The 26,437-nt window shown below is 49.0% G+C and overlaps 3 protein-coding genes across 5 annotated transcripts in view; 1 reads left to right on the top strand and 2 right to left on the bottom strand.

The window, feature by feature from the left end:
- Positions 1-1,495: 1,495 nt before the first annotated feature.
- On the bottom strand, positions 1,496-9,494 carry TBL2 (transducin beta like 2). 2 transcript variants are annotated; one of them, XM_053366858.1, is made up of 7 exons: positions 9,284-9,494; positions 8,239-8,369; positions 7,307-7,491; positions 6,109-6,263; positions 5,230-5,356; positions 3,014-3,166; positions 1,496-2,055 (listed from the first exon to the last, which is right to left on the bottom strand). In XM_053366858.1, the coding sequence occupies exons 1-7, from the start codon at positions 9,435-9,437 to the stop codon at positions 1,599-1,601; spliced, it is 1,362 nt and encodes a 453-aa protein (XP_053222833.1). In that variant the 5' UTR covers positions 9,438-9,494; the 3' UTR covers positions 1,496-1,598. The 2 variants fall into 2 exon arrangements, with proteins under 2 accessions (XP_053222833.1, XP_053222834.1); XM_053366859.1 differs by having other exon boundaries at positions 6,109-6,260; positions 9,284-9,493.
- Positions 9,495-10,817: 1,323 nt separating this feature from the next.
- Positions 10,818-19,598, top strand: BUD23 (BUD23 rRNA methyltransferase and ribosome maturation factor). The gene is made up of 12 exons (XM_053366864.1): positions 10,818-10,933; positions 11,835-11,872; positions 12,424-12,519; positions 13,504-13,586; positions 14,178-14,274; positions 14,404-14,500; positions 15,086-15,136; positions 15,814-15,899; positions 16,479-16,524; positions 16,688-16,746; positions 17,928-18,017; positions 19,296-19,598. Exons 1-12 carry the CDS (start codon positions 10,886-10,888, stop codon positions 19,348-19,350), a joined length of 846 nt encoding a protein of 281 aa, XP_053222839.1. The 5' UTR covers positions 10,818-10,885; the 3' UTR covers positions 19,351-19,598.
- A 3,173-nt stretch (positions 19,599-22,771) lies between these two features.
- STX1A (syntaxin 1A) overlaps positions 22,772-26,437 on the bottom strand; it is a 37,767-nt gene continuing 34,101 nt past the window's right edge. The window contains exons 9-10 of one of the 2 annotated variants that reach the window (XM_053366842.1): positions 24,496-24,606; positions 22,772-23,443 (exon numbers count right to left, since the gene is read on the bottom strand). In XM_053366842.1, the coding sequence (XP_053222817.1) occupies positions 23,366-23,443; positions 24,496-24,606 (189 nt within the window). In that variant the 3' untranslated portion in view covers positions 22,772-23,365. Of the gene's footprint in view, positions 23,444-24,495; positions 24,773-26,437 lie in introns of those variants that run through there. The other variant, XM_053366843.1, reaches the window with a different exon arrangement.

Below are 26,437 nucleotides of genomic sequence, written 5' to 3'. Positions count from 1 at the left end.
CTGGTGGAATCTTTCGAAGATCTCAAAATCACAGAACATAAAAAGCAGGTAGTGAACATTCTGCCCTTTCACCATGGAAAAAATCTGTGAAAACACCATCACCTAGAGAGGGACCAATTTTAGAAAAGAGCTCATGTGCTGGGGCTGAATCTCCCTATCGTAACAAAGCTCAGCAGATAGCAGAAGGGTTCAGAGCCTCAGGTTACTCACACTGTATCTGTGACAATTAAATGGGTAAGAAATCCAGGACACAGCAACAGATACATAGCAGAAATAAGATACGGACCATCTCTCTTTAAAAGGTGATAGCTGATGAATGTGGGTCAATCTCACATTTATAACCTACAAAAAGATTTAGAGAACTGCATGGATGTATTTTTAAAAATGTGCCAGGTACCAACCCTTAGGTGTGTTCAATTTGGGCAGCATTTAGACACACTAGTGGGATGTGATCACTGCATGCCAGTACCACTGCCTAACAGAAGGTGTCTTTGGAAACTTACGCTGAAGGCAGCAACCCCAGCAGCAGGAGAAATGGTTTCCACTGGTAGGACTGGAGGGAATGTAACTATCTGCAGTGGAAGTCTGGCTGAAAGTTTAGGCCTGGCATGGGGAACACATGTTGTTGGACTCCTAGGTCCCATAGCCTGTCAGCATGGCCAATGCAATGGTCAGGGCGGGTGATGCGAACTGTAGGCTCAACAGCATCCAGAGGGCCACAGATTGCCTGTTCTTGGTTAAAGTGTCCAACGTGACAGTATGAAAAGCTTCCAAGAGAGCAAAATTGACCAAAAGTAAACCACAGCAGGATAGCAGGACGGTGGCCCAATCTAGGCAGACATGTCTTTTGTTCTTAAATAAGAGTAGACTTAAATTATGTGGTGTGAGCCAGAGAGTAAAACACTAATAATGTATACTCAGAAGTATGCCTGGTTAGCATAGTGAGCTTCAGTGCAATCCTTACTTGTTTATCCAGAAGTGCCACACTGAGTTCAACGGGACTTTCTCCCAGGTAAGCATGTACAGGATTGCAGCTTAAGCCCTCTCACTATTAAAAATTCCTTCCTTCCTTCCTCTGAATGGCTGACTCTGTAAATTAAACACCCATCAGGGGACTAGGATGATTCAATAAAATAAAAAGTAGATCAAGAAAGCATTAAGGGACCCCCCCCCAGCTCTGCCCTGCATTAAACACCATCAGTGTGAGGCCAGCTGATCCACTGCCCTTACAGCAAAGCACTTCAACCTGCTTTTTAGGGCTATATATGCTGTGTTGGAGCAAGGTCTATACCCCACACCCTTAAAAAAAAAAGCTAGTTCTGCTCTCTTGTGACATGTAGGGACAGACCCGCTCTTGGGATGGCTCAGACCCAAGTGGGAACAGGTCAAAAATATTTTTTTAATGCCCTGTATTAGAGGCCTAGTCTGCAAATGAGCAATGCTCCTCTGCCCTTCTCGTGGTGACAGGCTTTATCAAACCTTGGGAGAGCGACAGTTGTGCAAAACATATTTTATTAGCCGTCTCTCTGACATGAAAATTCTAGCCCTGGGTCTGCCCAGCAGAAGCCACCCCCGCACCCCCCTGCTCTGGGAAGGGCTCAGTTGCCCTTGCCATAGATGGCGTCCAGAGCGTTCTGGGCACTTGTGACCTGCTGCTGCAGTCTCTGCTTTGTTGACTCATTGGTGGCCTTTTTCAGCAGGGCCTTCATCTCCTCCACCACAGCCCGGTAGCCGGTCGTGTTGTGGAAGATGCGAATAGCGCGGTCTCCGCAGGAGGCCAGGAAGCGGCTGCTCACATCGAAGGCCAAGTCTGTGATGTGCTCGCCATGGACGCCCTCAAAGCGCTCCTCTTCCTCACCATTCCGGGTATTGTAAACAAAGATGCTGGTCCTGCTGGAGATGGCCAGGGCTCGGGCGTCAGGGGACAGGGCGATGCGACAGGGCTCCGCCACCTGGCACCGACCTGTCAGGAGCAGGTACGGGTCCTGCTGCTTTTTGTATTCGACATCTGTGTCCCATAGTTTCCATGTTCCATCCTTTGAAACCGTTGCCATCCTGGGTTGGGGTGGGGAGGAAAGAAGACATTACCCTCTGGCTGAAGTCTTGAGCTGTAGAATTGTTGTCAAGAAGCTGCAGCTGTGGCAGAATGCAGCCTCAGGCTGAGAGGACGTCTAACCAAGTCTCCATCAGCTTCTTGCTGATGGCTGGCTGGGTTCCTCACCTCTGCTTTATAACCTGTTTCCCCCTGGCTTTGGAGTGTCAGTGTCAAGCTGTGAAATTCAGCTTTGGTTTAAATTGTTACTCACCTGGCTGCCAATTCATATTGCTCACATTGGTGGTTTAAAGCCCTAAATGATTCAGGTGCAAAACACCTGAAAGACTAGTCGCCTCCTTCCCTACAGACGCTCTTGGGTCAGCAGAGGGAGACCTCTTGGTAGTTCCTTTGCCTTTAGAAGCTTGGAAGGTGGTGGCCTGAGAGAGGGGCAGCCACTGAGCTGTGGAACTCCCTGCCACATCTGTTGCTTTCATTATACAGCTTCCAAAGGAAGACGCACCTCTTTGCTGCCCTGGCTTTTGACACCAGAGGTGTATGCTTTTAGGAGCCACCTTATTTTTATGGCTGTAACTTGTTTTCAGTCATTTTTAATATTGTGTTTTAATGCTGTAACCAGTCCCAGGACCTTAAGGTGCAGGGCGGGTAATAAATAAACTAACAACAACAACAGTCTGCAGCCATTTAGCATAGAAGCCTCAGGAAATAACCAAACCAGGATGCTTGTCCCTGGGCATGGAGGACAGTGCTATGGCGTAACTTTAAACCTTGGAAGGAGGTTCCTTCTGGCTTAGTTATAGGGGAGGAGATGCAGGCAAGAAGAGGCCAGTCCAAAGGGCCTCCTGGCCACACCCACCCAGCGCAGATAACCAGGAGCACTCCTTGGAGGAGTCAGCAGGTGACAAACAGGACACAGAACTACCAGAGGGAAGTGCAGCTGGAAGAGGGTTCCTCACTTACCGCCTGGAGTCATTGGAGAAAGAGAAGGAATAGACGCCAGCAGTGTGCCCCTTCAGCTCAAAGGCCCTGGTCACCTCCCGGAAGTCCCCACTCTTGCTGAAACACACCTCCCATACCTTCACGTCGGGTGTGAAGCCACACGATGCAACGAACCTGAAGGAAAGGGAAGCCACAAGGGAGGGAAGTGCCCTGTTATTCCCAAGCCAGGCTGTGCCAAATCAATCGCACGAACCAGCCTTGAATGTTGCCTCTTCCCAGTTGCTCCAGACCACTCTTGACTCATATTCCTGGGAACAGCACATGTAAAGCTTGCTCACGTTACACTAAATGCATGTATAAGCTTTCTCTACACACATTCATGTGTTTGTGTGAATGTGTATACTGTACCTGCTGATCTGCACAGCTCATCTCTTTTGCACACAGATTGTACATGTGTTGAAAGCAACCTGAGAAAAGTTCAATAGTATGTCTTGACTTCGGCGAAGCATGTCAAAGTCTCCCATTATATTCTTGTTGACAGGGTGGTGTAGTGATTAGAGTGTTGAGCTAGGACCTGGGAGACCAGGATTCAAATTCCCACTTGGCCATGAAGCTCACTGGGTGACCCTGAGCCGGTCAATGCTTCTTTAACCTAAGCTACCTCACAGGGTTGTTGTGGGGATTAAATGAGGGAGAGAACCATGTGTGCCACCTTGAATTCTTTGGAGGAATTTTATTGTTGTTTAGTCGTGTCCGACTCTTCGTGACCCCATGGACCAGAGCATGCCACTGTGGAGAGAATCAGAACTCACAGGATTAAGAAGTTCTGAGTGACGTCTCACATTCTGAGGCGTGGTTTAGAATACTGAGGGGAGTGTTTTCCTGTGTCTCTCTCAGTGTGTGTTTTTGCTCCGTTGCGAGAGGAGCAAGGATGTGTGCATTGTCACCGGGAAAGTTATGATGTTTGTTTTGCTACCAAAATAAAGACTTAAAGTAAGATAAAGAAGACACCGTGCGTCAAGCCTGATTTATTAAGCACACACGGCAACTGCTTCTGTTCCGCTGTGTTCACACTCTGCTGAAATCGGAGGAGCCCCGGGAGCAGAGTCGCGCAGAAGAAGCGTGTGGACCCCCGGGGGCTGGTACAGCTGCAAATAAATCACCGAACAGCCACTTATTTATTTATTGCATTTATATTCGTTTGGAATAAATAAATAAGTTAGAAAAGGGGTGTTTGGACACTACTGAGGTTGGAGCCACATGAAGCAACCGTACACTGGCGTGTGCTCAGTGATGGCTGCTGTGTCTTAACCGTGTGTGTGTGTGTGTGTTTTGTGTGGAGTGCCACAGGGCTTTGTCCTACGCCTTGTGCTAATATTTTTTATAAATGATCTGGATCAGGGAGTAGAGAGGACACTCATCAAATATGCCAATGACACAAAGCTAGGAGAGAGAGAGAGAGAGAGAGAAAGCTAACACCACCCTAGTTAGGCCACATCTGAATTCTGGACAACACATTTTAAGGAGGATACTGACAAACGTTCTCCTGAGGAAGGTGACTAGGATGGTGAGGAGTTTGGAAATCAAATCCTGTGAGTAACAGCTGAATGAGTTGGGTTTGTTTAGCCTGGAGAGGAGAAAACTCTCTCTCTCTGTATATGTGTGTGTGAGTGTGTGTGTGTGTGTGTGTGTGTGTGTGTGTGTGAGAGAGAGAGAGAGAGAGAGAGAGAGAGAGAGAGAGAGAAGAGAAGAGAAGAGAAGAGAAGAGAAAGGGCAGCAGTCTTCAAATATCTGAGGAGCTTAGAAAATGGAGCAAACTTGTCTGCTGTTGCTCCATGGGGCACGACTGGGTCTACAGTGGATGGAAACTTCAGGGAAGCAGATTTCTGCTCAATGTGAGGAGAAGCATCTTGAACATAAGAGGAATCTTGAGAATGGGTTGCGAAACAACAGACCCCCTTTCACTGAAGGGATTTAAGGAGAGGCTGGGTTGTCATGTGGCAGGAAACCTGTCGTTGCCTCCTGCCTTGTAGATCCAACACCAATGAAGGTCTAGAGGACCTCCAAGGACCCTTCCAACTCTATGATTCTATTAACTCTTTGGCATTAGATCAGAGCTAACTCTGGAGACGTGCCCTTGGCTTTCCTGGCTCATGGGGGAATACAAGCAACTGACTGCCCTGAGGGGGGGCAGGTGGTAAAGAGCAGCTCAGCTGTGTAGCTGACACAACCCTTACCTTCCACATGGTGACACAGCTGAAAAGGTGTTGTTCATCTGGTTGGTGTTGATGGTGGCGAGGACATCCCCCTTCGTGTCCAAGATGAGGATGGTGGTGTCACTGAAGGCGACCATGATGTACTTCCCTGGGGCAGGAGAGACAAGAGATCAGTGGCAAAGAGCTGCTAACCTTGAGATACCAGCTATGCTCTGAATAACAACTGCAGCACTGCAAGCACCCAGAAAGGAATGCCACTCAAGGTCATCTTTGAATATGGAGACGTTTGGTATAAAGGGCAGAGGATAAGGCCAATGAAGATTACATATTAGAACTGTCATACACAGAATAAAATGAAAAGAAAGATTATATTCTCACTTGGAAGTTTCACTAAAGTATGTAAATGCTTTAAACAATGTTTCAACATGAATGGAAATTGCTAAGAGTACAGCTGATAATTAAGGGATAACTTTGGGTAACGCATTGTAATTGGAGATAATTTAAAATAGTTAATGCAGTAATATTAGAAGCCAAGGGCGCGCCGACAATGGTGAGTGGGAAATCATTTAATTAAAATTGTATTCATTTGGTATTCATTTGTAATAATTTGTGAAAACTGGGTTGTAATTTGGAAAATCAATAAAAAATAATTGGCAAAACACACACACACGTTGGAAACCATGGGAGGGGAGAGGGCTTTTGTGCTCCAGACCTGCTTGTGGGTTTCTTACTGGGACACCAGGCTGGCCACTGTGAGGACAGGGTGCTGAACCAGACAGGCCCTTGGCCTGATGCAGCTGTTTTTTTCTTAGGTTTTCATTGGCTCTCCCCGGCCAATTTAGCTCTGGGTACTTAGGAAGCCAAACCCTAGAAAAGAGAGCCCTCTCCCCTCTTCCAAACCTGTGTCTGCAACTCCAATGTTGATGATAGGGGCTCTGTGCAGCTTTGGGAAGTCTTCTGGAAGTGCGGCGTATGTGAAGCTGCCGTCTTCCTTCTTCGTCATTTTGAACAGCCTGAGGGTGTCTCCGTTGGCCAGCCACGCAATAAAGGCCCTGCTTGAAGAAAGGAGAGGCAGTGCCTGTAAGCAGCACAAGTACAAGCTGCTCCAACAGCCTCAAGGCCATCCCCCAGCCCCAGGTGCTTTGCCAGTGTTTCCATTATTGCTCCTGGAAGTAAAGCTGGCTGGCTGTTGTATGGGCACCTGTGCTGTCCTCCTTCAGCATTCCCCTAATCAAACTCCAGTGCCAGTTCAATGTTAACATAAGGCTGGCAGGGGACGAGAGTAGTGAGGAAGAAGCTTGACAACAGGCCCACTCCATCTCTGCCGCTACAGCAAAAGAGGACAGTGGCTTGGACCAGCAGTAGCAGACCTGGGCAGGTGGTCAGCACTGACACCCCTTACTCCAGGATAGAATTTACTAACACTGGTTTGTAGGAATTGACCCCCTCCCCACCGTCACTGCTTGGAATGAGCTAGTTTGCAAAGTTCGCCAAGTTCCAAAATCTTTGAGCTACACCTCCTGCAATTGCTGGCTGAACAGAATGTGAATTACATTTGTTGTGGGGTAGAATTTCAAACAGTTTTTATTTCACAGTCATTCCCTTATGCGTGTATCTTCCCCTCGTTAAGACTTTTTGGACCTTTAAGCTTAAATATAATAATTGCTGGGAAAAACAAACTAAACAGATCACATTCCACTGTGGTTTTGAAAAATGTTTCCTTACTCTTCTTAAATATATCTTATACTTCAGCACAGCAGCTTGTAACATTCTGAAGGCTGTGTTTTTTGGTTTTTTTTTGCAGAGAATCATTTGGACAAACGAAATGACTGTGAACTGAACTGGTTCATTTTGTAAGGAGACAGACATGAACTGGAATCAGTTGCTTTGGGGCATGCTGAACTTGAACTTAAACTAGCTCTAGCTACTAGCTCCTTTTTTAAAAAGGGCTGATGACTCCACCGATCAACCTGAGCTGCTGGTAATTCTAATCCGCCCTCCCCATCTTCTTGGAAAGGATCAGCTAGTCTGCAATTTCAGCGGTAAAGAGGAGGAGGAGGAAAGCTAATTGTCCCATGTCCAGGCACAGCCTCCCCACCTGGAGTCCGGGTAGAAGCGGACCAAAGTGGCATGGTCCAGCTCTACGTTGGCTCGCATGCAGCGGTGCTCCCGCTCTAGGAAGTCCTTGGTGCTCCAGATACGGACGGTGCGGTCATCAGAACAGGACGCCAGGTACTTCCCATTGCTGCTGAAATCCAGGCAGGTGATGCTCCCGCTGTGGCCCTGAAGAATGCAAAGACGATCAACCTTTGGCCTCTCAATAAGCTAAAAGTGGAAAGGAATACAGAGGTGCTCCATCCTGGGGCACAGGGAGCAGGGAGCTGGTTGCCATGCTGCAAAAGTGTTTGTTGATTTGATTTACATCCCATCTCTTCTCCAAAGAGCTCAAAATGGTGTACATGGTTCTCCCCCTCATTTAATTCCCACAACAACCTTGTGAGGTAGGTTAGCCTGAGAGGGGCTGACTGGACCAGGGTCAGCAAGTGAGCTTCATGGCTGAGTGCAGATTTGTACCCTTGTCTCCCAAATCCTTGTATGATATTCTAACTACTACACCACCACCGGCTCTCTCAGGTCATAATCTTCCCCACTATTGTGAGCTTTTAGCATTTCTAATCTACTGGCTCTTATAATTTTCTGCAATGTGCATGCGTATATGTGGGGAGAAAGGAGGATCCAGTATTTCCAAAAACCCAGAAGGATTCTGAAGGGGCAAGCCCCATCACTAGATAAAAGACCAACTGGCAGGGCATCTGCTTTGCATGCAGAAGGTTCAATTCCTGGTATGTCCAGGTAGGGCTGGGAGCAACTCCCAGTCTAAAAACCCTGGACAAGCACTGCCAATCAATGCAGGCAATACTGAGCCAGATAGGTCTCTGACTTGGTATAAAGGTAAACTTCCTACATAAGATTAGCCCACTCCTTTCCCCGCGAAACACAGAACACAAGCTGTAGCCTGCCAGGCCTCACTTTGAGTGCCGAAGCCAGGAGCGGGTGGGTGAAGTTGTGTTGCTGGGGCTTCTCTTTGCGGATCCGCTGAAGCTGCTTCTGCTTCTTCGGGACTGATGTTTTGCTGGCTGCTTCACTGTTCACATCCTGATCTACAGGATACAATTGAAGAAAGTCTTATTTTAAAAATAGGTAAGACGGATCAGACAATCAGCATTCTCCCAGAATTTAGAAGAGCAAGGCCAGAGGCAGGAACATTTTTTCAAAATAGATTGTAAGTCTCCAAACATAATAACGTAGCTTGAAAACACAACTTACAATGCTATGAAAAAGCCAGTAATCCACACAGATGGAGAAGGCTCATATCTGCTTTGCCTGCAGAAGCTCTTAGGTACAATCCCAGGTGTCTCCAGTGGAAAGCTGCTGCAATAGTGTTTGCCATACTGAGCTAAATTATATGAAACTTAGCCCAAATTATGTAATTATATTGAATTTCACCTAAACTGTATTTATATCACAACACAACACATAATTGACAGAAACCATATTATGCAACCAATGTAACTGAATATTGCGGGACGCGGGTGGCACTGTGGGTTAAACCACAGAGCCTAGGACTTGCTGATCAGGTCGGGAGTTTGAATCCCCGTGATGGGGTGAGCTCCCGTTGTTTGGTGCCAGCTCCTGCCAACCTAGCAGTTTGAAAGCACGTCAAAGTGCAAGTAGATAAATAGGTACCACTCCGGTGGGAAGGTAAACGGCTTTTTCGAGGGCTGCTCTGGTTCGCCAGAAGCGGCTTAGTCATGTTGGCCACATGACCTGGAAGCTGTACGCCGGCTCCCTCGGCCAATAAAGCGAGATGAGCGCCGCAACCCGAGAGTCGGTCACGACTGGACCTAATTCAGTTACCTTTATAACTGAATATTATATATGAGGCACTGCTTTCATCCTGAAATTTTGGCACGACTCAGTCTAGCGGCCCATTTTGCAGCTGGGGCAAAGTGAGGACTCCCGAAGGGGGTGTGGCTCGCCTTAAGCCCCGCCCCTCCTCGTCTCGCGCTCTCACCGTCGATCGTGACTGGCTCCGTCCCCTTCCGGCTGGGCTCCGCCTCCTCAGTCCTCCGCCTCAGCAGGACCAGCACCAGCCAGAGAACTAGGCCGCCGAGGACCAGCGACAGCCCCGCTAGCCACGCCGAACCCGGCACAGCCGCCGCCTCCATCTTCCCTCCCACCGCCGCCTTCTCGCCTCAGCCACCTCAGCGCGCGGGACCAAGGCCGACGGGGACGCGCACGGCACCGCCGCCGACCAATGGGTGGCGAGTTCCGCCGCGTGCGCGTTCACTGGCCGCCGTCAGTCATGCGCCGATGCGGTTCTGAGGCGGAGGGGAGCGCGCGCAAAAGTAGCCTTCGCGGGATTGGCTACGCACTGTGCACTGATTGGGCCGCAAAGAGGATTCGGGTCTAAAGGGGGGATAGAGAAATTCCGGTTACCATTAAACTTCGTTGGGGGGGGGCGGGTTCCTCGTCCTTTTCACCCCGAGGGGGAAAAGAGACAGCTGTCCATGTATACTTGAATGAATGGCGATATCCATGGTTTTAAAGCTTCATTCGTTTTAATACGCACACACATCTCACAGGCGGGGTACAAAAAAGACATGCAAAATGTTTATAGCAAATAAAATGTCAGTCCCAGCCCGCAGACGCTAGGAGTCACGGCACAAGCCATTATTGATTGATTGATTTTAATTGGGGAGGGGTGGTTTTTATAATTTTAAACTGCGAGCTCTCTTTTTATTGAAATTAGTTGAGGAGACTTTGATTCTAAATTTCCTTATACATATTTTTGGTCTCTCGTGGCGTTGCATGTCGCTTTGCGGAGACATATAGTCCTCTATCTGAAGGGCTACCGGACCCCCAAGGGAAACATCCCGGAAGGGAAGGGGGGAGAGGTGCTTGGAGTCGCATGCGGTAGGATCGCCACGTGTCCTGCTACGTTAAAAGAGGGCAGTCGAGCCTCCGCTGTGATAGGCTGCCCGACTCAAGCCCGGTTTCAAGGTGAAGACCGCTTTTGAAATCTCTTATGAAAAGCGATTCCGAAAACAGATATGGTACACGAAGGGGCTTGCTGCAGCCCACATTGGGCAGCAGATCAAGCAACCGCACTTCATGTATTTATTATATCCCACCATTTTTCTCCAAGGAGCTCAAGGTGACATGCATCGTTCTCCTTCCCCTTATGTTAATCCCCAAAACCACCTTATAAAGTAGGCCGAGAGGTAGTGTGATTGTCCCCGCCCCAAGGTGGGGGGCGATGGGCAAGAGGCCCATCTCACCCACCAGAAAAAGCCTCTTTACCCTTGACTTGCACTCACAGGCTCATTCAAAGAACCAAGACGGCAAGAATACAATTACACAACATGTTACAGCCTATGCAACACCTCCGTAGCCTCCGGGTAAAGAAAATCGAGTGTGATAAACACACCGCCTTTGTCTCGATTCGGTCCGCAACCCTCTTGATCAAATGGGAAATTCAGCTGGAAGGAAGGAAGAACCCGGAAATCGGCTATCCAGGAAGTGGGATGGCCCTCCCAACAATTCTCTCTTAATTTCTGCAGTCGCGACCGCTTCTGTGTCGCACGAGTGTGACGTAGAAGACAAGCGCGCAAGCATGGCGGCCAGCGGCAAGAGGCCCGAGCATCGCGGCCCCCCAGAACTAGTAAGAGAGACAAGGAGGGGAGAGGGAGGCGGGGGCGAGGACTACCAAGGGCCGGTGGAGCGCTCGTACCTGTAAGCCCCCAGGGCCAAGAATTGAGCCTCCAAGCACAGAGGCAGCCTACCTTTGGGTAAAACTTTATAGCGGTTGCCTCCATGTCTTGCTGCGAGGGTGCTTCCTCCCGTCCTCCTTGGAGCCACCTGGGTGGCCAATGTGGGAAACAGAAGACGACCAGGTGTCAGCTATATCGGTCTATGCCAACCTGGTGTCCTCCAGATGGTTTTGGAGTACAGCACCTGTCAGCCGGACTAATGGACGTTGTAACACAGTTCACTTGGAGGGCACCAGGTTGCCAACTGAGCTGTGTGCTGGTGGGGAATAGATCTCTCTTTTTTATGAGCCGAGAAATTCCTCAGTTGCTGTTAACTCTGATCATCAGAAAGAACTTCCCATGTCAGAAGGCAGTCCATCTTGTGAAAATGAAGCTGAATGTTGGAAGATTCAGGGCAGACAAAAGGGAGGAGTAGCTCACATAGTGCCTGTTTGAACTATGGAACTCATTCCCACAGGAGGCAGAAATGGCCACCAACTTGGATGGCTTTGAAAGAGGATTGGACAAATTCATCAAGGCCACTAGTGATAATGGCTGTGCTCTGCCTGTACGGTCTGAGGCTTCTGAATACCAGTTGCTGGAAGCCACGGGAAGGAAGAGTTGCTGTTGCGCTTAGGTCTTGCTTGTGGGTTTCACTTTGGAGCATCTGGTTCGCCACTGTGGGAACAGAATGCTTGACTAGATGGGCCATTGGCCTGATCCAGCAGGCTCTTATGTTCTTGTTAGTCAGATCCATAAGGGTGCTTACATTCTCTCTTCAATGCAACCCCCCATTTCTCTTTCTTTTCCCAGTTCTACGATGAGACTGAAGCCCGAAAATACACACACAAGTAAGGCAGCCTTGGGCTGAGGAAAGCAGCTAATCTCTTTATTGAACCTATTTGTTTAAAGAGCTTTTAAAGCATGTCTTAAAACAGTGGTTTTTAAAGTGAGTACTGCCTCTTGGGTGTGCTCTAAGAGGCAGGGTCCTTGGAGGTGTCAAAATGGATGGAGGAAAAATGCATAGAGGATGTCCTTGATTTAAAAGAAAGACAATGTGACTGTTTTGGAGGTAGTAGCTAAATTGTTTTTGAGGAGCAGGATATATGGAAGAGTTGTAAATAGATAAATAGATGCTAGTAATCCAGTCCCCAACAATTGTCAGTGGTTGTCATCTCCCCAATCCGTACAGACAGACACATTTTTTTCTACTGCATGGCATTGGTGTGATATGGCTTTTGTCCTGTCCACCTTTACATTGGAACACCTGTTTTACCACTTAAACATCTGGGATAGATGCAATGCCTGTGTGTACTCTCCCCCCCCCCCAAGCTGCCTTGCAGACATCCAAGGGGATCTGGGGTTTGTTCACTTTTTGTTTGCGGGCATTTCCATTCTCCAGCTCTCGAATGATCGAGATCCAGTCGCAGATGTCCGAACGGGCTGTGGAGCTGCTGGGTCTCCCGGAGGACCGAACCTGTTTCTTGCTGGATGTTGGGTGAGCTTGCTGCATTGTACCTTTAAGTGTGTCGCTGCTTCTTTCTCTAAACTGCCAGCGTGGGAGGGTCAGGTGCTTCTTTTTTGCACCCAGCTTCCAAAAGTCAGTTTTGGTCTTGCCCGTCTTATGTAGGAAGTTATGCTTATTCCAGACAGTAAGTTTGGATTGGGGTGCTGAATAGTTAAGGAGCCTGTCCATCACGGGAACATAAATACAAAGAAAAGTCCTTCTTCAGTTAAAGCTATAGAATTCACTCCCTTTAGAAGTAGGGGTGGACACCAGTTTGGATGGCTGTGGAAGAGGATTCAGCTATCAAATGGCTATTGCCCCTGATGGCTACAATCTCATTCTACCCTTGGAAGCAGTATGCTGGAAGACTCACAAGCTGGGAGAGTGCTGCTGTGCTTAGGTTCTGCTTGTGGGTCTCCTAGTTGGCCACTGTGAGCACAGGATGCTGGGCTAGATGGACCATTGGCTTGATTCAGCAGTCTCATGTTCTTATGGAACTCCTTCCCACTGGGGGTTGTGAAACTTGCCTACTTGAGAGGCTTTAGAGGGGGATTAGACAAAATCACAGAGGATAATATGGCTGTTGAAGGCCATTATGGATGTGCTTTACCTCCATGGTTGGGGGCAGCAATGCTTCTGAATACCAGTTGCTGGGAACCTCAGGAGGGGAGAGTTATGTTGTGCTCAGGTCCTGCTTGGGGGCTTCTCAGAATAGGCATCTGGTTGGCCGCTGTGAGAACAGGATGCTGGATCAGATGAGCCCCCTTTGGGCTGATGCAGCTGCCTTATGCTGAGCCAGACTCGTGGTCTGTCTAGTCCAGATGTTGGGCAGAGAAAGTGATTTCCCATCCCCAGTTCTGTGAAAGGGGCTTGGGCAGGTGCTATTGAATGCCTGAATCCTGTTTGGCTCCTGCTAAGAGATGAAAACCAGTCGGCGTTTCATTATTTCTTAACCTGTGCTGCTCTTCTGGTCAGGTGTGGCTCTGGTCTGAGTGGTGATTACATCTCTGAGGAAGGACACTGTTGGGTTGGCATGGACATCAGCTCTGCCATGTTGGGTGAGTAAAACTTTCCCCCATCCATTACATGAGATGCATTTGAATCCTACATGTGTGTCCACTTGGCCAGCATATGCTAATGGAAAGGGGTCTCTGAGATGTGTATTTTTAATAATACCTATATTTCTTTGTAATTATTGTCTCTTCCCTATTAAAGTCCTGCCTGTGTTCCATTTCATTTAGTCTGCTTATTTGGTAGTTTAAAGAGTATAAACCTAGCCAGCTAACTTACTATTGTCTGTGTGGAACTCATTCTTTTACAGGAGCTGTTTATTAAATCTTGCTGGTAACTAGATTACTTGTGTTGACCTTTATAGTAAACACTAGTACTGTAGCTCAGGTTGTCTCCTTGATGCCTTCCAGGACCTGTTTGAAATAAGAACTACTGTAGATGAGGGAAGTTCATTTAGGAGTATGTTTTATATTGAGTGATACCAACCGTACCGATGCCATGATCTACAATAATAAACATGCAAAAAGTTCAGATTGACACCCTTATTTACACACTCCTTTGGCTTGAGGTGTCCTGCCTTGGACTGGTCAAAACTGGCAGGAATGGTAAAACCCTCTTGTACTCTTAATCCTGCACAGATGTAGCTGCAGAAAGAGAAGTGGAGGGTGACTTGATGCTGGCAGACATGGGCCAGGGCATCCCCTTCCGGCCAGGAACGTTTGATGGCTGCATCAGGTAGGAGAACTCGGTTGGGAGCTTCACTCACCAGCAAATGCAGAATGAGAGTCCACTGAGAAAAGTCACTGAGGACAGGTGTTTCTTTGCTGACCAGCTGACCGGACTTCCCATTTACTCTCCTTGCAGTATTTCTGCAGTGCAGTGGCTATGCAATGCTGACAAGAAGACCCACAGCCCCCCAAAGCGGCTGTATCGATTTTTCTCAACTCTCTATACTGCTTTGGTAAGGGCTTCTCAAACCTGCTTCTTCCAAACCATCTATGAGGGTAAAGGATATCACAGTATTCCTGCATCTTTTGTAGATTTAACTTGTGCAGTTTCAGCTACAGTGGTACCTCTACTTATGGACGCGATCTGTTCCGGGGTGCCATTCGCACCCCAAAAAGTCTGTAAGTAGAGTGCCGCTTCAGTGTGTGACGTGATAGAGCGCTCCTGTGCACGCGTGAAGCACACAGATCGCTCCTGCACATGCGTGAAGCGGCAAACCCGGAAGTAAACACTTCTGGGTTTGCCGCTTTTGTAACCTGAAAAAATGCAACGTGAAGCAAACGCAACTTGAGATATGACTGTATATGTTGGCAAGTTGGGAGCGCTCTTGCTAGATCTCATGGGAAGCTAGATTGTCCTGTGAGATCTGGGACTGATCCTGGGATTGCATCGGAGTGTGGGGGAGAAGGGACCAAAGAGGGAGTGGCCCCCCTCTCAATAATCGAAACGTGCCCACAGGCCTAAGAAATTTAGAGACTCCCAACAGAGACGCTTGGCCAGGGCTGCATAGGCTGTTTTTGATTGTCCTTTCCTCCTACAGGCCCGAGGAGCCCGTGCCATCCTCCAGCTGTACCCAGAAAACTCTCAGCAGGTGCGGTCCCTGTGGGGCGGGGGTAGGCCTGGCGCAGCCAGAGGCCCGGAGCTGCCAGGGACAGGCTGAAGGAGGCTTTGGGAGGTTGAAGCTCTGCATAGATCCGCAAGGGCCTGCTGCTTTTGGTTCTGTGCTGTGCCTGGAGATCTGACACCCCCAAGGACTCTTTGGGGGCTCATATAGGAGGTGGTTTGTAGGGACCTGGTGCCTTTGGCACCCTTTAGCATGCAGCCTGCCTTTTCCCACAAGTTGATGGTGTTTAGGGAAGCCGGATGAGGCTCTACTGGAATTTATTTGCGTTTCTACTTCACCCTTTTCTCAAAGTTGGCGTACATGGTTCTCCCCTTCCTCATTCATAGAGGAGAAGGCTGTCAGTGGCTACTAGCCATGCTAGTAGAATACATCTCTCAGGGATTCTTTAGCTGTCATTCCTGCACTATAGGGGGTTGGACTAGATGACCCTTGGTGTCCTTTCCAATTTTTTGATTCTTCCTCATGCCTGACTATGTGTGGCCTTCGCTGAAGTTGTGGCTCCTAATCCCCAGTCAGGTAGAGAGAGAGACAAAGAATCAGGAGTTAAGGATGGGCATGGTTGGCATGCTAAGAAGGTCCCATTAGAAGAGGGAGCCCCCTGCCCCGACTGCTCAGACTCACCTGTCTTCTATTTCTCCTGCCAGCTGGAACTCATCACCTCCCAAGCCATGAAGGCCGGCTTCACAGGCGGCATGGTGGTTGACTACCCCAACAGCGCCAAAGCCAAGAAGTGAGTCCTCTTCCATTTGGAGACCAGGGAGGGCTCCTTGTTCTGCCTTCCATGTTGCCTGGAGAGGCTTTTGCAGGGCCAGAGCAATGCAGGGAGGTTGCCAGAAACTGACTCGTTCTGTGCTGCCCTGCCTGTGATGGCGAGCAATCTGACATGAGAGACACTTTCGAATCCTCTATACCAAACCTAGTAGTTGTGGAGGCCTCTAAGGAGAAGGGGACACCCAAAGCAATCTAGTTCACTCCTGTGTGACAGCTGGCTTCCTTGAGGCTTTAATTGAGGCATCTCCTTTCCCGGGCAAATCGCTCAGAAAGGCATTTCATCTTCCAACTGCTCTCCAGCCGGAGAACGCAGCCTCCTGGAGCAGACAGCTAAGGAAAAACTTTTCTGGCAACATTGGAAAGCAGCTACTGATGAGGGTTGACAGTCAAGGGGGCAGGTGGGCAGGCTAGTAGCTCCTCTCTGAATAAAGTAACTCCTTGTGGTCTGCCAGGAGAACTTGGTGCACAAGTATCTCCTTAAAGAAATATATGTTCTCTTTTTTCAGATTCTCATTATTTTGTGTCTCTTTCCCCCCAGGTTCTTTCTCTGTCTTTTTGTTGGTGCAGCAGATGCATTGCCAAAGGTAACAATCTGTGGGGCTACTGGGGGCGGGCCGGGGGGTGCACCAGAGATGCAGGAGAGGGTTTGCTTTGAACAATAAAAGCAGCTGCATCGCTCTGGTCTTCTCCTCTCCCCTGAGGCAAACTGATGTGCTGTGTGTATGTGTTTCTGCTTTCCCCCAACAGGGTCTTGGCACAGAATGCAGTGATCAGGAGACTGCGAGGGCAAAGTTTACCAATGAAAGGTACTGAGTCAGAGTTGGGAGAGGCCTGGGGCCACAGAGACAGTGCTGTTCACCTTGAATTGGGGAGGCTGTAGGGGAACTGGAGGAAGGGCGAACGTGCTGTCACAGCTTAACTGCATGAAATCATGCCACTTTTTAACGGGATTTACAGTGGTACCTCAGGTTACAGACTCCACTTACCCAGAAATAGTACCTCGGGTTAAGAACTTTGCTTCAGGATGAGAACAGAAATCACGCAGCAGCGGCAGCGGAAGGCCCCATTAGCTAAAGTGGTACCTCAGGTTAAGAACATTTTCAAGTTAAGAACGGACCTCCAGAACGAATTAAGTTCTTAACCCGAGGTACCACTGTATTGATAACCATAACGTAAGAAGAGTCTGCTGGGTCAGGCCAATGGCCCATCTAGTCCAGCATCCTGTTCTCAGTAACCAACCAGATGCTGCAACTGGGAAACCCGCAAGCAGGATTTAGGCACAAGAGCCCTCTCCCCTCTGGCCTCAGTCTCTCAACCTTGCAATGGGAACAATAGTGGTATAGCACAATAAAATTCAAGCCACTAACAATTAATTGCACATTTGTTCAAAATCCAGTTCAAGACAGATGAATCTGATCCTGTGATAACAGCTTTTCAAAGTCTGGTTGACACCTCCTATTCCCCTCTAGGTTATCCCCACCCCTTGCCAGGGGTTGCTACTTCCTGCTTTGGCATCCACTGATCTAAAGCAATTGAGCTGCCCTTTCTGGACTCTGTAGGCTTTGGACACACCCCACCAGCAAATGTCTCCCCCCTTGCAGCTGCATAAGGCGAGACCCACCCTCTGCAGCTTGGGGGACAGACAGAGAGTAAGAGCCAGAGGTTTTTCATCGTGGCACTGGAAGCTCCTGGTGGCCACGTTTTCCTGCCTCATACAGCCTGCCCTGCAAGTGTCACAGCCCTCTTATGAGAGCCCAGCAAATTCCCAGAATAGCAGGCCAAAGATTGTCATGTATGGTTTTAGTGGCATTTGTTGTTTTTTAAAACCTGTGGTGGTTGCCGGAGGGGATACTCCTAAAACATTTCACTGGCAGTATAGTGATCCATTTATTTTTAAAAGTGCCCCATGGCCAGTCAGTGGCAGGACCGATACGGTGGTGGTGGAGACAGGGGCTGGTTCCTGACTTCACCCTTGTTCTCTTCCAAGGACACGGTTCAAGAACATCAAAGGGAAGTCTGCAAAGAAGAGTCGGGACTGGGTCTTCGAGAAGAAGGAACGGAGGCGGCGGCAGGGCAGGTAAGCCTGGCCTATCCTGGGTGTGTGGGGCCACCCTTGGGTGTAGGCAGGAGGTCTGGGGTGGTTAAACTTTCATGGAGGAAGCAGGGGTTGCATTTGCCCTCAATCTGTGGGCCGCATGCGTTCAGCGGCTGTGGTTATTGTCGTGGATTTTTGGCCTGTTATGTGAAACACAGCTTTAAGTAGGGGAAGTAAATTCCAAAGGCCTCTAAGAGCAGGCCAAATTTTTACAAGCTTGCAAATGAACACATCAGAGCACATGCAGAATTTCAAGGCCGCCTAACAGGCAGAAGTTGCCATTAGGTTTCAGGCAATGACTTTGTCAGGCAGAGCAAAAAGTAACACCCTAGGCTACAGAGAGGAAAAGTAAGGCCTTATAAAAATAATTAGCAAATTCCTTCACACATCTTCAGAGACCCGGGCTACTTTTTTGCAACAACCCCTCACCAACATTAAAACCATTTTTGCTGCCTATACTCCCCTTCCTTTCTACTGTCTATCCATCTTAAGCTATGTACCAGTGTGTCTATTAAGATATTCTCCAGGAAACTATCGCCCACACCCTTGCACATGCACACACAAAAATACACCCTTCCTCAGCTTAGGATGAGGGGTTTTCCCCTCCTGCCCTGCTTATCAACCAATTGATCTAATGGATTGGGAAAGGAGCAATTTGCAGCCCCTAGAAGCCACCCAACATTTTGTTTTGCGGGGGCTGAGGGTGGCCCCCTCCCAGAGTAATCCATTCATTTATTTCTTTCACAAAATTTATACACAGATTGATCATTTTTTAAAAGCCCCTCAAAGTGGTTGCCCCCCCAATAAAATTAACAACAATAATTGAAGACTTTTTGAAAACCTAAAACAATAGGCTGAAAACAGATTAAAGCTTGCATCGACTTTCTAAACATCTGGGTAGGCCTGTCTAAAAAGATTATGCATGTCTGATATCACTAGGCAAGGAGTTCCAAAGTGCAGGTGCTGCCACTGTAGAAGAGAGTTCTTACCGATGCAGAATGGATATTACATGGCATCTGTAAGAGTGCCCGTTCTGGTGACTGAAGCAGTCAAGTGGATGTATATGGGGTAAAGTGATACTATAAGTAAAAAGTTCCCAAGTTGTTAAGGACTTGACCTAATACCTTGAACCTGGCCAGGTAGCGAATGGGCAATCAGATGTAATATGCTGACAAGGTAAATATAAAGATGGTCAAATCCTTCCTCCTTCGTCACATAACCCCGTTACCCTTTCTTCTCTCTTTCACACTACCCCTGCAGGGATGTCCGGGCAGACACAAAGTACACCGGCCGGAAGCGGCGGCCTCACTTCTGATCGCAGCGCTGTTGATCAGACCCCTCCTTAATGGCATGGAGCACTTCGGCACCAGTCTGCAGCCTCTAAAGAGGGATGTGATATCAGCCATGGGATTTTCACGTGGGACACTCGACTCCCTCCAGACTGGGACCATCCTTTCACCAGACCCAGCAAGGACTGCTTTGAAGAGACAGAAAAGTATCATCTGCCCAATTTTGCTGCGGGGGGTCCTTCTGCCTGCTGCAAGACGGTGGCTTGTCTTTTCCAGAAGACAAGCAGTGGGGAGATAAGATTCCCCTCTGCTAGAAAAGAGTCGGGCTAAAATGCTTTGAAACATAGGGTAGAAGACGCTGGGGGTGGCTTTTGCCCCCCTCCCAATGTTGCTGAACTACAACCACCATCATCCCTGACAGATGGGAGTTTGAGTCCAGGAATATCTGGAAGAGGGCTGCAGATATTTCCCACCCAAAGACAGAAAGCTTTGTGGCAGCTGCTATTAAAATACTTTAAAAAGAAAACCTTTCCTGAGATGGTGGATTGCTAGATCAAGTGGGGCTGGCTGTATGCAGGGTTCTCTATGCTCAACTTCACCCCCTGCCCTCGATTCGCAGAAGCCACTCTGCCTAGCTGCAGTGTAAGGGGTGCAGGGGTCCTGTGGGCCACAAAGCGTTGCTGGAACACTCCCATCAGTTCTGAGTGGTATGGCTAATGGACAGAGGGATGCTGGGAAATATAGGCACAACAGGGTCTAGAGGACCACAGGTTCCCTGCCCTTGAAACACAGACCTATGGGTGCATTTATCCCATAGCTGTCAACTTTTCCCTTGCGAGGAATCCTATTCGGAATAAGTTATCCAAACCGCTCCTTCTCCCCTATCAACTTTTTGGAAGCAGCTCTGCTCCTTTGGGCACATAAAACATTTAAAGTCGCATGGAGAAAACCACACTGCCTGGGTGCATAGAGTGCAGGTAGGCCTCTCAGCTGCTGGAAAAGCTGAGCTCTCCATGCTAAAGTTCCTAGTCTTCATAGGAAACAAATAAGTGTGGAAAACACCCACAGAAAGGGCTCAAGGGCCAGAGCACAGTAAGAGTTGGATTTTCGGGAATAACTTCTTTATCTCTTCACCTTCCCTAACTCCTAAAACCTAAGCATCAAAGCATGTTGCTAGCCTTCCTGTATGTTAGAGAGGGACAGAGTTTTGAAACGAGGTGGCTGCATAGTCAACAGGAAGGCAACACTCCCCCCTTCTAAACACACACAGAGGAGCCAGAAAACGCTTCACAGATATAAACACTTTTTTTTATTCTACATAAAATCCCATCCAGAAAAGGAAGCTGCTTTTCCACCTGAAGTTTTATAGAGGGGGTTGTGGCATAAAGGGTAAACTAAGCAGGCCAGAACGTCAGAAGAAGGCAACAGACGGACGGACAGTTCCACATCCACAAAGGCAGGAGAGCGAGGCAGCTTGTGAGGGCAGAGAGAGAGAGAGAGAGAGAGAGAGAAGGACACTTGGCTTCACACAGCAACACAGCGATGCTACGAGACTCCAGGGGAGGCCTCCGCAAAGATGGATCAATAAATGTCCTTTCCCTGTGAGGAGGCGGAATACTGGTGGTGGCACTTCAGGGCTCTCTGAATTAAAAAACAAAATACACATATACATACACACCCCAACAACTGGCAGGTTTGCTGTCTGGAGGGCAGAACAGCTTCCAGAGCACAGACACATCACGGATGGCTCAGGTTTCGACATGCAAGGAAAGCAGGGAAGGTCTGGAGGAGGAGCAAAGCAGCAGAGGCCACCGATGGCCAAGTGCTGCCACGCCAGGCTGCTTGCAGAAGATTTAGGGCCAGAAAATGTGGGGAAGAAGTAAGCGAATGGCAGAGAGCAAAGTCTACAAATGTAAATTGCACGTGCTCTGCAGAAAGAGGGTCTTTGGCCCCTGCCCCAGCTGATGCAGGGGGAAGGAAGGTCTGTGGTCCTGCAGCAAGAGAGAGGGAGACGATGACCTCAGACTACAGAAAGACCACACATTTGTTGATGCAACTGCCGTGTGGGACTCAAAAAAACGGCAGGTCAGAGCCTGGAGTAGTTCTGCAGTAGGTGCAGCTGAGGTCCTCTCAGGAGTGGAGCAGGCCTCATCCTGCTCGTTCCAGGGACGCAGCTTGTGAGCAGAGCACGTTCTCTCAGGAGGCAGAGCAAACGCCTTGTTAAAAAGGTCTCATTGCACTCCGATGGCTATGGGAGGAGAGGGCAAGCTCTGGATCCAGACAATGGCAGTGTTGCTTTTCTCCAAGAGACCTGCTGGTGCTGGGAAGCAGCTGGAAGAGCGGAGTTAAAAGACTGGGGTGGGGGTTGGCACTTGCTGCATTGCATATGTAAGTGGCACCACCCTTAATGGGCTCTGGGGGAGGGAGGGAGGGAGGGAGGGCGGGCAGAAACCCCTCTCCTTGTCACAGGGACGGGAGCCAACCATGGCTCTCTTGATGTTGGGCTGCAACTCCCATTACAGCCATATTGGTCGGGGCTGATGGGAGTCCTGCATTGCAGGGAGTCGACCTAGATGAGACTTTGGGTGCCTTATAGTTCTGCGGTTCTGAGTTGGGAAGGCAGGAACATCTGGTTTCCCACCCCTGTGCAACCCACAGCTTCTCCCCTGGCCCAGGGACAGATGGATTCATCACAGGTTCTGCATTTCCAACAGGGTGAGCTGTTTGCTCAGCCACCCCTGGGAGCAGCTTGCCACCCGGGTGGGTGTGCTTTTGGCAAAGGGAGTAACTGGTCTGGCAAGGTGCACACAGACTTGTGCAGAGAGATGCTAGGCACAGTCTTGCACAGGACAGGGAACCTGTGGATGGACTCCTAGCAGTCGGCACAGAAGTGCAGAGTCGAAAGAGACCCCAGTGGGTGATCAATTCCAACTCCCTGCAGTGCAGGAATGGTCAGGGATGATGGGAGCTGGGAGGCCAGCAACATTTGGGGAAGCCAGAGACTAGCAGCTCGAGAAGCTGTTACAGATCTTAAGTCCATGGAGGGTTTCCCTGAGAGGGTAAAGCTGCTGCCCACATGCAAAGTGTTGAATCGGTGCCACTGGGAACATTTTGGAAATTCTGGAAGGAGGCGCCGTTTCACACCTGGAAATTCAAAACACGAGCTTTGCTGCTGTGTAGGGTTTGAGAGAGAGAGCCACAGCACATTTGGACAGGAAGCTTCATGGACTGCAAACTGCAACCCCCTCCACCCCCCCCCCAAAAAAAAACCAGGACGCAATTCAGCATAGGCCTGAAAACCTTGAGAGAACATCTAAAAATAATGGGTACGTAGCATCGACAGGCTGCTTCCATTGACAGGTGGCTGCTGCCTGCTTCTAAAAGTGTCCTTTACAAAAATAAAAAAACATTGCATTAGATTTAAATCTAGGGGTGGCTGAGCCCGCGGCCGCCTTAAGTGAAAAGGTGGCGTCCTGTTTTAAATAAGTAGACAGGCCTTGATGGTGTAGGGCAAGAACCTGGCAGGAAAAAGAAGTGGCTCAGAGCAGAGTCAGAAGGGACCAGCCTGCCCATTCTGTGGCTGGAGAGAGCAGGGGATGGAAAGAGAAAGAGAAAATATTGGCCCTTCCCCTGGGAGAGAGCAGGGTCCAATTTTGCACACCTTTGTTGGCAAACTCACCTTTGAAGGCAGAGAGGAAAGAGAAGAAAGAGAGGGACCTCACTGGGATGAAAGAAAACACAGAGGAGGTGAGTCGTTGGCCAGTGGAAGCGAAGGGAGGGGGTGTCCCTTTGAGGAGATCAGGTGGGGAAATTGCATGTGCCTGTGGCCTTCCTCCCACCCCCCACCCCACTGCACTGGACACGCAGCATTAACACGAACAATCATGCATAAGAGACGGGAGCAGTGCTGGTGGGCCAGTTCACCCCGGGGTGGTGGCTGCTGCTGCTTCTGCTGCTGCAGGGTCTGGGGGTCGCGGCTGTCTGGCTGGGCCCAGGCACTCTCCACCTCTGCGCCCCCCCCAAAAAAAGAGTCCTGGGCTTCTAGCCGAAAATCCCGCCAACTGTTGAGGCGATCACAATGCCCAGCACCACGCAGCAAATGATGATCATGATCTTCTTCTGCAAAGAGAGAAGGAGATCATCAGACAAGCTCTAGGCTGGGGCAGGCCACTTGCCCATCTAGTCCAGCCTCCTGTTCTCTAATGGCCAACCAGATGCCGCCCCCAAGGGAAACCCACAAACAGGATCTGAATGCAGCAACAACTCTCCCCCTCCGGTGGTTTCCAGCAACTCACATTCAGAAGCACTGCTGCCTCTGACTGTGAAGGCAGATCAGAGGCATTCTGGCAAGTAGCTGTGGATAGCCAATTTGGCCAATTCTCTCTCCCCCCACCCCATCTAAAATAATTTTTATTAAGTTTTCGATTTTACATTTCAAAATGAACAAACCTTAAAATATCCAGAGACTTCCCTCCTTCTCCTTCCACGGTTCATTTTTTGTATCATACATCCCTGCATATTTTACTACAACCGTTCAAATCAGTTTTCCACTTTTACATCCGTCAAAAATTATTTACTCTCTTGAATTTATCTTAGTGCTGCCAGCATTTTCAGCTGCATAGTTATTTTCCATATATTCAATAAATATTCTTTAAGTGAATGTTCTTCTTGCTCTCTTATTCTATATGTTAAATCTACAAGTTCTGCATCATCTGTCAATTTAAGTTGCCAGTCCTCTTTAGTTAGGACCTCGCTCACTTTCCACTTTGGGGCTAACAAAACACGGGCCGCAGTTGTTGCATACATAAATAACCTTTCCTGACACCTAGGAATTTCAAGTCTGGGTTATCCCCAACAAAAAGGATTCTGGTTTTGGGGGGGAAAGTAGTTTTCAACATTTTTTTCCAATTCATTATAAATCATTTCCCAATACACTTTAAACTTTTTATATGTCCACCACGTGTGGAAAAACATTCCCTCTGCTTTTTCACACTTCCAACACATATCTGATTCTGTTTTATAAATCTTAGCCTACCTACTCAGAGTTAAATACCATCTATGGAGCCAGACCACAATATTTGGCTGGTGATGTGGAAAAGCTGATATCGCCCAAGCCTATTGGTGGCCTTTGCTGCCTGCAATGCTTCTTTATCTGCAAGGCACTAACTTACCCGCCTGGCTTTGCTCTGGTACTTGACTGCTTTCTTGGTGTCCGAGACGGCCCTCTCCACGTAGTCCACCGAGTGCTCCACGTTGTATTCAATGCGGTCAATCATCTCGCCCTACGCAGCGGAGGACGCACATACGTTGCTCTTGTTTTAACAAAGCCACTGGCAGGGGCCTCCGCTTGCTCCCCTTTCCCTCCTGCCTGCTCACAAACATCTTCACTGGGGGTTTGCAAGAGGGCAGATTCTCCCACTTCCCATTTCAAGGCGTTCAGTCCCAGACCTGCCAGTAGGAAGGAGAGAAGGAGGAGGAAACGGATTAAATTGAGAACCGTATAGTGGTTAGAGTGTTGGACTAGGACCTAGGACTGGGTGACCTCGGGCCAGTTATTGCCTCTTAGCCTAGTCTACCTCACAGGGATTAAATGGGCAGAACCATGTCCTGCTACTTTGAGCTCCATGGAGGGGAAAAAAAGTAGGATGCAAATGCAATAAATAAAAAGAAATAATAAATCACAGGCAACAGGGAGTCTGGTTTTGCAGAGAAAACATTCAAAGAGACAGGAGGGAAAGGCTCCACAAAGTCAGTGATACAAAGACCACACATGTTCCAGCAGCACACCAGGAAGGCAGCAAGGATAAGGACCACAAATGCATGCAGGAAGGAACACAGATGCAGCACAACCCATTTCCAGGTCTTACCTCCTCTTGACCCACCTTGGCTGGCAAAACCAGAAATGGGTGCCCTCCCAAGGGAGCACATACTGCCCGTACCAAGCTGCTCCAAGACACAGCTGAGGAAGGAGGCTGAACCCTGCTTCCACTAACCCCCTGATCCTGTTTCCCCATGGGTGGGGGCAGAGCAAATTGGTCCGCAGCAGGGACAGGAAGCATAGTGAGCCTTCCACTGCATGCAGATAAATTGAGAGACGTCAAGCAGGGCTCTGGTTTCAGAGGGCTGTATCCCACACCTAGCCCTACTCAGAGCAGGAAACGACTGAAGAAGAGTTCCGGTGGATCAGGCCAAAGGGGCCAACAAGTCCAGCATCCTGCTCTCACAGTGGCTAGCCACATGCCGCAATGGGAAACCCACAAGGAGGACCCAAGCACAAGAGCCCTCTCCCCTCCTGTGGTTTTCAGAAGCATCACTGCCTCCACGGCTCATAGTCAGCCATGGCCCTCTCCTCCTCCATGAATTTCTCTAATCCTCTTTTAAAGCCATCTAGGTTGGTGGCCGTTACTGCCTCCTGCGGGAGGGAGTTCCACAGTTTAACTCAGCACTGTGTGAAGAAGTCCTTCCTTTTATCCTGAGTCTTCCAAGATCCGGTTTCGTTCCGATTGTCCACCTGTTCTAGTCCTCGCTTCCCACTGGCATCATAGGGGACACACAACACCAGGCATGCAGGAACAGCACAGGCATGCAGCAGCCTCAGCGCAGGGAGCTGGGGGGAGGGGACATTACCTGCCAATGCCTGGGTGCCCTTCTCCAGGTGTGCACGGCAGCATGGGGGGGGGATAGAAAGAGGGGTCAGGAGGGGCAGGCGCTGAGCTCCAGGAATGGAGGGTTGTCATCAGCTCTGCTCTGCTCAGAGAAGACCCACTGAAATCAACAGGCCGACATTAGTCATGCCATTCAGTGGGTCTGCTCTTGAGTAGGACTAAAGTTGCAGAAAACCCTGATTCTCACTTCAAAGAGGAAACCTCTTCAAGGTACTGCATTGCAAGGCGCCTGCTACTGATGGGGCCCACGGACCTTGATTTACATATGCTAACTTATTTTTTAATATCACAGAAGGGAAGGGAAGCAACTCCCCTTCTGACCCATCCAACAAAGCCCTCAACTGATTTGCACTGTAGCCAGATCCCCACAAAAATCTATTCAGCCAATAAATCCCCCTCCAATTTATTCAATTCCCGCCCCCCCATCAGAATTCCTTTATTGCAGGGG

This window comes from Podarcis raffonei, chromosome 15, assembly GCF_027172205.1.
Source record: "Podarcis raffonei isolate rPodRaf1 chromosome 15, rPodRaf1.pri, whole genome shotgun sequence".
Lineage (NCBI taxonomy): Eukaryota > Metazoa > Chordata > Lepidosauria > Squamata > Lacertidae > Podarcis > Podarcis raffonei.
The sequence above is the reverse complement of the archived record's forward strand: the minus strand, read 5'-3'. Positions and strand labels throughout refer to the sequence as shown.

What these genes read in the sequence shown, in the direction of transcription:
- BUD23 (XM_053366864.1), top strand. Translation starts at nt 10,886, where the DNA reads ATGGCGGCCAGCGGCAAGAGGCCCGAGCATCGCGGCCCCCCAGAACTA. An exon ending in ACGTTTGATGGCTGCATCAG is followed by an intron (nt 14,275 to 14,403) that starts GTAGGAGAACTC and finishes CTCTCCTTGCAG; the next exon opens with TATTTCTGCAGTGCAGTGGC. An exon ending in ACCCAGAAAACTCTCAGCAG is followed by an intron (nt 15,137 to 15,813) that starts GTGCGGTCCCTG and finishes TTCTCCTGCCAG; the next exon opens with CTGGAACTCATCACCTCCCA.
- TBL2 (XM_053366858.1), bottom strand. Translation starts at nt 9,437, where the DNA reads ATGGAGGCGGCGGCTGTGCCGGGTTCGGCGTGGCTAGCGGGGCTGTCG. An exon ending in GGAGCCAGTCACGATCGACG is followed by an intron (nt 8,370 to 9,283) that starts GTGAGAGCGCGA and finishes TGTATCCTGTAG; the next exon opens with ATCAGGATGTGAACAGTGAA. An exon ending in GCTGTGTCACCATGTGGAAG is followed by an intron (nt 3,167 to 5,229) that starts GTAAGGGTTGTG and finishes CCTTTCCTTCAG; the next exon opens with GTTCGTTGCATCGTGTGGCT.